General features: G+C 38.3%; 2 protein-coding genes across 2 annotated transcripts; both read left to right on the top strand.

The window, feature by feature from the left end:
• The first annotated feature begins 10,912 nt into the window (after nt 1–10,912).
• Nucleotides 10,913–11,377, top strand: LOC145642994 (protein FAR-RED IMPAIRED RESPONSE 1-like). The gene has a single exon (XM_081694155.1). The coding sequence runs from the start codon at nt 10,913–10,915 to the stop codon at nt 11,375–11,377; it is 465 nt and encodes a 154-aa protein (XP_081550281.1).
• Nucleotides 11,378–11,434: 57 nt separating this feature from the next.
• Nucleotides 11,435–12,382, top strand: LOC145642993 (protein FAR1-RELATED SEQUENCE 5-like). Its single transcript, XM_081694154.1, has 3 exons — nt 11,435–11,535; nt 11,737–12,091; nt 12,152–12,382. Exons 1-3 carry the CDS (start codon nt 11,435–11,437, stop codon nt 12,380–12,382), a joined length of 687 nt encoding a protein of 228 aa, XP_081550280.1.
• Nucleotides 12,383–12,653: the final 271 nt, after the last annotated feature.

The raw sequence follows: 12,653 nt of genomic DNA, 5'->3' as shown, positions 1-12,653 counted from the left end.
GAAAGGAATTTGGGGATACTTATTGTTAATTATTTGACTCAAACTTTATTCAACATACATGGATGGAAGAAGTGAAGAAAGATGGAAGAATGTGAAGAAAGATTTAGATGGAGGGATATGAAGAACTAGGAATAGAATGTACCCCCTAACTCAAATGACGGAAAAGACCGACTCATGCATGAACCTAAGACATGGTCATGGTGATGTGCACTCAAAGTGTGTGCTAAGACTAGTGAGTGTAGGTGACATGTTAAGACTCGTGTCATGACCATGTGGTTAGACTATGTGACCAAGACTCGATTAATGACTTGACAAAGTGTTATTGACAGCGAAAATTAACCGAATTAATTAGCAAACTGGTTAATTAGACCCTAGGTGATGACTCGACAAATAATCCGAACTGTCGGCCAAGCGACAGGACTGGCGTCACACTATGGTGGTTGGCGCCAGACTATTTAGTTAATGTCTGGCGCTACACACTATATTGTGGCGCTACAGCTCAAACTTTGGCACCAATATTGGAGCGTCGGTCTGGGACAGTTTTCGGTATTATTAGTCAACTGGGGTATGCCTAAAGTCGTACTAGGTCAATTCCGATTGAAAAAATAAAGTGGACTTTATTGACTCAAATTAATTAATTAAATAATTAATTAGGCAAAGTTCTTTAAGTCATCAATTATAATCTCAACACAAATCAACAAACGGTTAAGAGGAGCATATAATATATATGCACAACCAATAATGCACAATTAGTCAAGTAGGCAAAATATGATGCAATGAGTTCGCAACCTAACCATGGCTCTAGTTCTATAAAGTTCGGGATATGGTTTAGTCAAATAGGGTCCATGGTTAATTGTCCAGATGCACCGCGTAGAAGCCTATCCGTGAAGGGTTAACGCGTGTGGATAGGACACCGCGAGTTTTTAGAAAAAACTCACTTCCATGGTTTGGTGAATTCAACCTCTCAGATGTACCCTTTGTTGCCAGGAGCGTTCAATCGGGTAGATAGAGCATGAATTCCCAGAGTGTTATGTCCATATGTAGAACACATATGGGTTTCAGAAAAGTGGGAAAAAATTCAACCAGGAAGTAGGATCGAGCAAACAATACGAAAAACCGGTCGAAATTAGGACGCATATTTCTGGCTCGGTATTGGGGGAAATTGGCGTCAGCAAACAGAGACTGGCGCCAACTTTTAACTGTAGCGCCTGGCGCCAATACTGGCGTCTGGCGCTACGGCTAAAAGTTTGGCGCTAAGCTCTGGCCCCTGACGCTACTTCCCACATGCCTCAGCAGCTTTCTGTGCTCAATAAAATCATCCAGTTTCGCGCGGTGTTATTTCAGTCCTAGTTGTGAAAGACATTTCTCAAATTTCCTACGTGTAAAATCCTTATGTTTTTGACTCATTACGGATGGTCTTTCCAATGAGAACCTTTTTATGCATATGACACAATGTTAATCAAAATTACGCACATGAAATACTTAAAACTTTTCGAGTCTCATCCACTCATTCTAAATCATTGCCGAAACAAATTCAGGAATTAAAATAGAAATCCTCCCCAGTGGAGTCGCCTAAAACTGTAGGGAATAATTTCAAGCCTTTAAAATCCCACTAGCTTGAACCCCACTGTGATCATACACTAAAGTACGGTGGCGTCCAAAAGGGAAGAAGATAGAGCAAAAGAGTCGCCAACAAGTTTTTAAGGAACTTGTAAACCGTTCACGAGGTGAAGGTTACACCCCTTAACGATCCAAGAGATCGTCAACTCCATAAGGTCATGAACCAAATAACGGTTCGGGGATGAAGGTACAAATCCAACCTAAAATAGATTGAACCTGCCCTAATAATAGGCCTCTACTTTATTCTGATCGTATTCATGTGCGCTTTCTGAGTAACACACAATCAATAGGATTAACCCTAAACCTGTTTAATGCACATATAAACTATTATTGACGATCACTTGAATTATAATAAAAGTTAACCTAACAAGATTATTAATTATCTTATTAAGCGTGATTGCAAGTACCAAATTCCCTTTAAGCATGCATAAAAGGCGTAATCAAGCAATAAATAATAAGCATCAAACAACATAATAATGAATATCATCATCATAAAAATAAATTATAATTGAAATAATTATCATAAATAAAATAATCATCAAAATAATAGTATTCATAATCATTATAACAATTATAATTATAATCATATTCATGTTAATATTAAAGCATAATAATAATAGCAAGATCCTAGGCATGATACTAACAAGATTAATAACAAACCCTAGCATGTCACTAAGCAATAAAAATCAAAGCTTTAGCCCTAACATGATACTAACAATCATAAATATTAGGAAGAATATAGGAAGCATCGTACTTTTAATCATACTTGATATTAAAGTTACCCTAGACATGATACTAGGAATTTATTGTTGTCACCCTAAACATCAAATTAAGAAAAACATCCTAACATGATACTAGGAATCAAAATAACAATCTAAGCATGATTTCTATATCATAATATCAATTAAACCATTAAAGTACTTACTTGGATGCCTCGTACCTCTTTCTAATAACAAAATACACACGTTAGTAACTTCAAGGAAAATAATAAACAAACAATTAAATTAAATAATTTAAATAGAGATTTGGGACCAAACCCTCAGAAATTAAACCTTTCATGTCTAGGGCGAAGACAAATTCGAATATGGCTAGGTGTTTCTAGATCTTGTGAATGCGGAATTATTTATTTGAGAAAAGGCTAGTTTAGAAAAGAGAGAGAGAGAGAGAATAATTAAGAAAATCTTGATGAGAGTTGGTGATTAAAAAAGGGGAGATATGACCTCTATTTATAGGAAAAAAGAGGGTCGAAGAATTAAGAAAAGAATCCAAATTCGAATCGAAATAAAACTCGTAGACAGCAGTTTTTGCGGATTTTTTTTTATCATATATTTTGATCCATGAATCGAAATAAGATGAATAAGATTTCGTTGGAAAGATCTTGAAGTCTACTTTCTAACCCAATTGGAATCAGATTAAAATACGTTGTAGAATAAAAGATATGAACGAAATAGTGAGACGGTGTCAGTTTTGGATAGAGTTTGATATCTTATTCATATCTTTTCCGTTATAGCTCGGAATTATTATTATAATATATCATTGGAAAGATAATTTCAAGATCTATCCAACCATATAAAATTTGGATAAAAAATATGAGGCACGAAAATAATATCTGACTGTCTTTGAAAATGTTTAAATCCGAATAGAAATAGGACTTTAAAAAAGAAAAGTTTTATAAAAAAGGAAAGTTTATATTTAAATCAAATTCCTTAATCTTATCTTTTCAAAAAGGATAATTAAGATATTTTAGAAACTTATAGAAGATTCTAATCAATCCTAATTAGTTTAGGAATAAGATTAAACCTTTGGACCCTCCTCATGATCATTGGGTCGTAGGTAAAATCCGGTTTGGGCCCAGTTTAGTATTTTGGCCATAACTTCCTCAATATTCATCGGAATTGGGCTTATAATATATCGTTGGAAAGGTCTTTGCAAGCCCCATCCAACTACACCATTATTGGACCCTTATCATGGACCAAACTAAACTGTAATGGACGTTTTCATAAAATAGAGTGGGTTTTCGAAAACAGAAAGAAAGAATTTTAACAAAAATTAACCGCAACACTAAACTTTTCACACTTTCACCTCATTCGATTATGGTTCGATGTGAAAGGTATTCATCACTGGGTTTGGTTTTGGGGAGACACAAATGGGTGTCTACAGGCATCATACTTTTAATCATACTTGACATTAAAATTACCCTAGACATGATACTAAGAATCAAAATAACAATCTAAGCGTGATTTCTATGTCATAATATCAATAAAAACCATTAAATTACTTACTTGGATGCCTCGTACCTCTTTCTAATAACAAAATACACGCGTTAGTAACTTCAAGGAAAATAATAAACAAATAATTAAATAAAATAATTGAAAGAGATATTTGGGACCAAACCCTCAGAAATTAAAACCTTTCACGTCTAGGGCGAAGACAACTTCGAATATGGCTAGGTGTATCTAAGTCTTGCGAATGCGGAATTTTGTATTTGAGAGAAGGCTAGTTTAGAAAAGAGAGAGAGAGAGAGAGTAATCAAGAGAATCTTGATGAGAGTTGGTGAATGAAAACGAAGTTTTTAGAAAACTATTTATAGAGAAAATCAGCCAAAAAGATAAAAAATCAAAACAGAGTTCTGACGCGTAAAACGATGTTAGCGCCAAACGCTGACATTAGCGCCAGGCGCCAAGCTTAGCGTCAGGCGCTAATGCTGGCATTTGGCGCGAACTTAATTATCGACGCGTTTTCTTAAAACCAGATAGAAATTGCCGTACAGGAGGATAAAATCGTATTTTCCTCAAAAACATTCTTTTATTCTGATTAAAACTCTAAAAAGTCAACAAAAGTCAATTTATCAATGCTAATTCAATTAGATGAAAAGAACCTTCTACAAGAATCTAGAAGACTAAAACCATTCCTAATTGCATTAGGAATGATAAATCTATATTAGGCCCTCCTCTAGATCATTGGGCCGCATATAAGGCTCAAACCAGGCCCAGTTCAGTAATTTGGCCATAACTTCCTCCATATTTATCGGAATTGGGCTTATAATATATCGTTGGAAAGCTCTTTTCAAGCCCTATCCAACTACACTACTATTGGACCATGTCATGGACCAACCAAACTGGATTGGCTGCTTTCTTAAAATAGGTTTTCAAAAACAAAGAGAGGAGAAAAGAAATTAAAACTATCCGCAACACTAAACTTTCCACACTTTCACTTCATTCGATTATGATTTGACGTGAAAAGTACTCATCACTGGGTTTGGTTTTGGGGAGACACAAATGGGTGTCTACAAGCATCCTCAGCAGCGACGTCCTTAACTCTAGAGACACCAATTCTAGCAGCATCCTCGGCAGAAACTTTAGCCGCGACATCAAGGATGACTTCAGCAAAAACGCCATCAAGAGTCTTGGTACCTTCATCATTTCCTTTAGAATCTGCAGTGGACTTAGCATCATCTCCAGGGACGTCACCTTCAGAAGCCAAGTCAGCCTCGGTGCCCAAGGACGCCAGAAACTTATCGAGTTCTCCTTGAGCAGCATCAACAGTCAAGCGACCAGACAAGAAGTGCTTTAACAACTTAGCACGAGCTGTCAGTTGATCAAGGCACTTGGAGTTTACAGCATCTTCCCGAACCTCAGCCAAGGTAGTTTCCATGTCAGTCACCTGTCTTTTCTTCTCTTCCACAGATTCCTCCAATGCGACAAGGCGCTTTCTCCTTAACTCCATAGTAGTGTTGAAACCGGAGATCTGCATGTCCTTCTCCTCGACTTGCTTCTTCAACTTCTTCACCTCATCTTCAGCAACTTGCTTTGCGTTGCTTAGAGTCCCAACTGAGGCTCAAAGAGAATTCAGCTCCTTTTCGTTAGAAATAAAAAGCACCCGAATGGCGAGCAAATTCTGTAGAGACTGCGAAAACCAAAAAGCAGGGTGTCAAAACAAAGAGTGACCTGAGAAAGAGTAAGACGTGAAAAAGAGACTTACGTTTAGTTGAAGAGACACCGCTTCACTGAGAATTTGAGCAGGAGACATCTTCTCTAGACGCCTCTCAGCACCAGGAAACAACAACTTCTCTACAGCCGGCCAAAGCGACGTAGACATAGACGGACCAGCAAGAAAGTTAGAAGGGACACGCACCACATAGTCGACATCCTTTGGGGCCCTAGGAATCCCCTTAGCGCGAGGACTTTGCATTGTTTGGATGGGAGGAACGCCCAGTACCACGTCCTCAGAACTGTTTGAAGATTGCTTTCTTTTCTCCCTCCCAGCGCGTTCCAACATCTCCTCATAAGACATCGTTGACTTCCCAGATTGAGATTATGAAGCAAAACAAAATTAAACATCCCAACACGAAAGCACTAGAGCAGAAGCAAGATATCGGGGTAAGTGCGTTCTTACCAGCAGCCATTTTTTCTCCTTCACTAGTTTGTTCGGTGTTCCCTGTCGCACTAGCAGGACGCTCGAAAGTCCATTTCCCGACTGGGATGCTTAGAACAACCTCAACCTTCTTCAAGCTACTCCTCCCTGGTGAGACCGCAGCAACGTCGATATCTGCGACAAAGTAAGCCATAAGAACCACGTCAAAATAAATTAAACAGTTAAGCGACATAAGGTATAAGCAATACCTCCATCGCGCCAACAACAACAAATCCAACTAGCTTCTACACCCAAAGACTCCCTATCAACAAACAAATAGCGTGACTTCCAGCCACGATCACTCACCTCTGCTCGTTCGACAAGAGCGGGATGCCCTCTTCTCAAAACTAAGGTACATCTGTTCCTCTTAGAGAAAGTTAGTTTGTATGCATAAACCAAGTCAGACAGGTTAAAAGGGTCTTCCCAGTCTTTAGTTGCCTATTCAAGAGTACGAGCAACCCTCCAAAACTGCGGCATCACCTGCCCGGGGCTGATATCCAACACCTCCATCAAGGATCTAGCTAAGCGGCCAAATTGGAGAGTGAACTCCAATTTAAAAGGATACTCGTACAGCACAATGTGGCCTTCAAGATAGTCTTCCGGCCTTTCATCGTCGGTTGGAACTTGGATTAGAGCACATTCGGGGAGCCCAGCTAGAGCCTTAAAAGTCGGGACATCACCCTCACCAAGATCGCAAGGAGGATCTTCATTATCAGCCATATCTCCAACAATCTTACTTTCACCCCTTTCTAGAACCCTGAAAACCTAGTCCTTTGAGGTAAAATTAACTTCCTAGTCATACGATAACTACACAATCAAAAGAAATCAAAGACCGAAATTAAGAAAGTTACCTGAAAAAGTTGCCGAAATTCGAGTGAGTCGCCGGAAAAATGCAGAGTTAGCAGCGTAAGAACAAAGGAGCAATTTGGGAATTTTCAGAGAGAGAAGGAAAAAGTGAAGGAAGTGTGTAGAAGTGGACGAGGCACGGTTATTTATGTATCAATTAGGTGGAGAAGTTATTACAGTTTTTGAAATTATAGTGGGTAAGTGGGAAGTTAATTGTTCCCTTGATCTACCCATGATCAACCCAACAATTGGGGGCAAATTGTTATGGGTAATTTCTTAGCTCGTCTCGACGCATGACAAGTCGCACGTTCAAAGGGACGACAAGTAGTGAGCAAAACAGATTCTCCTCTAAAGGCAGATTGACCAAGTCTCCAAAAGATATTCGTTCAACAGTTTTATTTTCTAGATTCAAAGATATTCTCCTTTAGATATTTATCGCCAGCAAAGAGATAAGCCCGAGACTAGGTCTAGTAACAGCCTCCGGATTCTAAGGAGGTCGTTAGACGGCTCCAACGGCTCTATGAACAGCCTAGTTGACCTAATTAGCTCTGTTATAAATAGCTGATTAATTATATCTCTTAGGCATCATCTTATCCACAGTTCTCTAGAATTAAAACTCTAACGCTCTCGCAATCATTGCAATCACCATTGTAATCATCAGTTTTTCATAGTGAATCGGTGGTCTTGCATCCACCCGCAGTTTTTCCCGTGTTTGGGTTTTCTGCGTCATCAAAATAATCTTGTCTATTACTTTTTACTTTTCAAATACTCTAGCCGTCGTACGTCCCAGCCTTGGATCGCCCTTGAGCGAAATTTGGCATAAACAGGTTTTTTTTTTTTTGGCAAATAGAAACCTGTTTACCTAATTACTCTCTAATTACATAATTATTTACTAATTTTCTTGATGCCTTCTAATTACCCTCGAACCCACTTGATTATTTACTAAATAAATTATTTTCTAAAAAAATCACCCGCCAACCACCATCTTCCCTTCCCCTTCCCTTGGAAGCAACCTCCTCCCCCATCGGACCCATCGCCAAGATCTCCCCACCACTGGCAACCAACCTCCACCGCCTATCGACCTCCCCTTTCCCCCTTATCCCCGCAAGGAACCACCCGCCTTCCTAAACCCTAACCTTGAGATGTTCTCCGATTCTAGCTATTTGTAATTAATAATAAAAAAAAATGCATTTGTGGAAGGAAACGGCCATGTTGATAATGTCAGGGAGAGAGAAAACATTAAGGTGGGAATCTTCCATTTGAGGTTAAGGAGTTTGGTGGAGAGGGAGATGGTAATGGTAGGTTTGATAATGGTGACAACCTACCACCACAAAAAATGCTGCCAGTGGGGTTGAGGAGTTTGGTGGGTGAGAGGGGGGAGATGGAGGTTGAAGGGAGGAGAGAGAAAGTGGTGAATGAGAGTAAGTGCATGTTCACATTTACTGAACTAAGCTCAACAGAACTAAACTGAACTGATTGGAGCTGAAATGAACTGAACTGAACCGAACTGAACTGAGCTGAAATGAATATATATGAGATAGGAAAATTAGGAGCTAAACTGAACTGAACTGAACTGGACTGATTAGAGCTGAATTGAACTGATTAGAGCTGAGCTGAAATTAAGTAAATGTGAACAAACCTTAAAGCTAGATGGTTCGCCTTTTGCCGCTGAAGATTGGTTGCCGAGGGTGGCTGATTGAGGATTCTACGCAGTGGCTTAGTTGGGGGAGAAGCGTGCCAGGTGAGTGGGAAAGGCAAGAGGGTAGGGATGGACGGATGGTGGTGGAGTGGTGTTTTTTGTTTTTAATTCATAAATTAATTTAATTATTAAATAGTTAAGTAAGTGTTAGAAGTTAATTAAAAAAATAGTGGTTGATTGAGTAAATTAGGGATACTAGGTTTCTTTTAACAAAAAAGCTAGATGAAGTTCGTGCGATGCACGGTTTGTTTGAATTTTTTAAAAAATATATTTTTTATTGTATGTGCTAAAATTTGTTATATATTTAGATAAAATTCATAATATCCAAAGATAATATTTTATATTTAATTAATTTAAACATAAAAATCTTATTCGACAATTTTTGCTTACATGACATTTGAATTATTTAATTTTAAAAGAAATTAATTATCTCTTATTTTATTGGCTACAGTTAAAATTTATAATTCTACGTGACGCGTTAAGAAAATTAAATCTTATATGGCTTTCTAAAAGCTCGGAAAAAAAACTACCATTATATATATATATTAGATTTCACATTTGGGTTTTTTTAAACCAAAAAGGTTTTAAAAGGTTTTTTTCCGCAAAATGGTGCTTTTAAAAAGTTTTTTTTTTTTTTTTTTTTTTTTTTTTTTTTTTTTTTTTTTTTTTTTACAAATTTTCCTTTTTCTAATTGTGCTATATATATATAATTTTTATAAAAATTAAAGAATAAACAAAAAAAACCTTCAGTGCCACCCGCTGACTGGCCGAATCCAGCCGCGCCGCTGGAATAGCTAGACCGGCCAGCTAGCCACCCTCCCTTTCTCAATTCCCATTCCCTTCCTCCTTGCATTCCCAGTCTCTCTCCTCCATATAAAAAGACAATTTAAAAATTAAAACAAATTAAAAATTGCAGAAATTTGAGAGAGAGTGATGCCCAGTTACTCTCGGTGATTTTTTGTTTTCGGATATCTCACCTACCACGTGGGATTTGTTATTATTTTATTATTTTTTGTAAATGTTGGGGTTTGAGGTGAACTAACAGCATCAAGTTCCCCCCTACCCAACTGTTGCTCATCCTCTTCATTCTCTCTCCACTGTCGTCCCAATTTTTGCTCCCCCTCTTGTCGCATCTCCTCAATTTTTCCTCACTTTTGTCATGGTTTAGATCGCCATGGATCACCAGCTGCTGTAAATGGTTGCTTCGAAGGTTAGGTGAAATTATACTAAGCTTTTTCATTTCAGTTACTTGCAATTTGCTTCTTTTGAGATTGATTTGTGTAAAAATTGGCGAAATTGATGCTTTAATTTGATGAAATTGGTGTTAATGTAGGTTTAATCGGTGTTATGTACTTTATTGACTGCTTGATTTGTGTATTCTTTCACGTAAATTGGTGAAATTGTTTCTGTAATATGGTGAAATTGGTGTTCATGTTGTTATACATCTGTTTAAATTGGTGAAATTGTTTCTGTAATTACCTCATAATCTGGCCACATTGTTGTTATGTAGTGTGTTGGAGTTAGGCAGTGTTCTGATAGTATTGTTTTGAATCACATTAAATAAATGTAGGGTTTCTAAATTTTCCTGTGAATTTTGATTGCGAACTTGTTTAATTATATAGTGGTTTTGATTGAGTTGATGTGTGTATGACCTAATCTTATTTTTGGATTTCTACTGTTTTGGCTGATGTTGGGTGGATTTCTACTGGTGTCTTCGCAGTGACCTGTGGTGTTAGTAGTAATTTAGGAAGAAGGTCAGAGATGGATGAGTTAGGGGCCCTAATACAGACAAGTTGGACAACATTTCCCTTACACCAATGGGGGAGACCTCTTCCCCAATTGGGCCAATTCAGAACATAGAGAGCCCTGAAACTGTTTCTACAAAGTCTGTGATGACCTCTGTTGAACCTCCAAAAGTTGGAATGGTGTTCAGTGGCTGGCAGGAAATAGAGGAATATTATAAATCATACGCAGAGCAATGTGGCTTTGGAGTTAGCAGGGTTCAAATTGCATTCATGATTAAGAAAAAGAGAAGGGGAATGACCTGGAAGTGTGAATGTTGGGGTGCCCCAAATATGAGGGCAAAGCGTGACGCAAAGAAAAGGGCAAAGTTAATGGAAATTGGCGGATGTGTTGCTAATGAGAATGGTGACATCTTGGAGAATGATCTTGCTAGGGGCAGAAGGAAGTCGAAAAAAATGTTATTTCCAAGTTAGGATTTACGGCAGTGTTAATCGTGAAGGGCTTTGGGTCTTGATAACGGTGGAGTTGGAGCATACTCATACCTTGGACCCCGTTTTGGCTAAGTTAGTTAAAGAATATCGTATGAAGAAGATGACGCCGTCAGTTCGTAGGAAATTGATTAATTATTATGAGGTTAGAGTACCGGTGACTCAAATTCGTGGATGTATGAGCATGGAGAATGGAAATTTGCCTAATGTGAAGGATATGAAACATGAGGTTTATAAGGATAAATGGTCGAAGATGGCGGGTGGAGATGCAAAAGCGATGCTGACATTTTTTGACTACATGCAGGCTGACAATCCGAAATTCTTCCATGCTCATAGGTTGGATGAAGAAGGTCGCTTGAAGGATGTACTTTGGGTTGATGCTAGGAGTATAATAGCGTATGAAGATTTTGGAGATGTTGTCTATTTTGATGCGACTTATCTCACAAATGAGTACGATCTCCCATTTATTAACTTTGTTGGAGTGAATCAACATGGTCATTCTCTGTTGTTAGGATGTGCTCTTGTTTCGCGTGAAGACTGTGACACTTTTGCTTGGATTTATCGATAATGGTTGACTTGTATGGGCAAGGCTCCCGCAGCTATTTTAATTGATCAAGAAGCTACAATGAGGAAGCCACTAGCCGAAGTTATGCCCAACACCCGACATCGATGGTGTATATGGCATATACTGAGGAAATTTCCTGAGAAACTTGGGAAGTGTGCCAAGTAAGTAATTTATGTGATAAGCTAAAGAGTTAAATGTCTCTTGTATTCTAAATGGAATTTTGATGATTTGGATTAGGTTGTGTTGCTTTATAAAATTCTGTTTAACTGATTTGGATTAGGTTTTGAGTTGTTTTTCCTCAGTTAATTACATGTGCATTATAAGCTGTGGAGTAATAGAAAACATTCTGACCTTATTTCTAGGTATAACGATTTCAAGAATCCTTTGAAGAATGTGATATACGACAGCTTCACAATAGATGAATTCCAAAGAAGGTGGTGTGAAGCAGTGAAGTTGTATGATTTGGAAGAAAATGAATGGCTCCAAGAGTTGTTTGTAGAGAGGCACATGTGGGTGCCTGCGTATATGAAAGAGTATTTTTGGGATGGTATGAAAACGACGCAGAGGGTTGAGAGCATTAATAGGTTCTTTGATGGATTTGTTAATAGGCACACTAAACTCTATGAATTTCCAGAAAAATATTCTCAAGCTCTGAAAAAGCGTGTGGATGATGAGATAGATGCTGATGATAGGGACCGCAAATTCATCAGGCGTCTTGTTAGTATATTTAAAGTGGAGAGATTTTTCCAAAAAAATTAAACTGATGCAAAATTTCAGGATGTCCAAAGAGAATGTGCTCGAATGTTGTATGTTGTTCCGAAGGTAGAGGACATTATAAGTGCTACTGCAATTCAGTACTTGGTTGAAGATCGAGTTTGGATCAGGAAAAGTGGCACCAATGAAGATGTAGTGACTGAGTGGTACAGGTTTTACTCAGTGACATTCAATCCAGTTACAAAAGAATGTAGTTGTGACTGCCGTAAGTTTGAGAAGGATGGGACTATGTAGGCACGTCATAAGAGTGTGGGATCAGAATAAGGTCAAAGATATTCCCCCGAAGTACGTAATTTTCCCGATGGCAGAAAGACGTGATTAGGAGGCACACCCGGGTCAAAGTTGCATACCATGATACAAGTCAAACAGAGGAATGAAAAAGGTACAACACCTTGCTACCTTATCTTGAATCTTTATGCGAGGAAGCTTCTGCAGTAAATGATGACACAGTAGAGACCGTCCGAGCAGTAGTTAAAAAGCTACGTTAAGAGGTCAGAGCAAGTCG

This window comes from Chenopodium album, chromosome 8 (genome assembly GCF_948465745.1).
Source record: "Chenopodium album chromosome 8, dcCheAlbu1.1, whole genome shotgun sequence".
NCBI classification, from domain to species: Eukaryota; Viridiplantae; Streptophyta; class Magnoliopsida; order Caryophyllales; family Amaranthaceae; genus Chenopodium; species Chenopodium album.
The sequence above is the reverse complement of the archived record's forward strand: the minus strand, read 5'-3'. Positions and strand labels throughout refer to the sequence as shown.

Excerpts from the sequence above, each read along its gene's own strand:
- LOC145642993 (XM_081694154.1), top strand. The coding sequence starts at position 11,435 with ATGAGGAAGCCACTAGCCGAAGTTATGCCCAACACCCGACATCGATGG. Across the intron at positions 11,536-11,736 it reads AAACTTGGGAAGTGTGCCAA|GTATAACGATTTCAAGAATC; the intron begins GTAAGTAATTTA and ends CCTTATTTCTAG. Across the intron at positions 12,092-12,151 it reads GCAAATTCATCAGGCGTCTT|GATGTCCAAAGAGAATGTGC; the intron begins GTTAGTATATTT and ends GCAAAATTTCAG.
- LOC145642994 (XM_081694155.1), top strand. The coding sequence starts at position 10,913 with ATGACGCCGTCAGTTCGTAGGAAATTGATTAATTATTATGAGGTTAGA.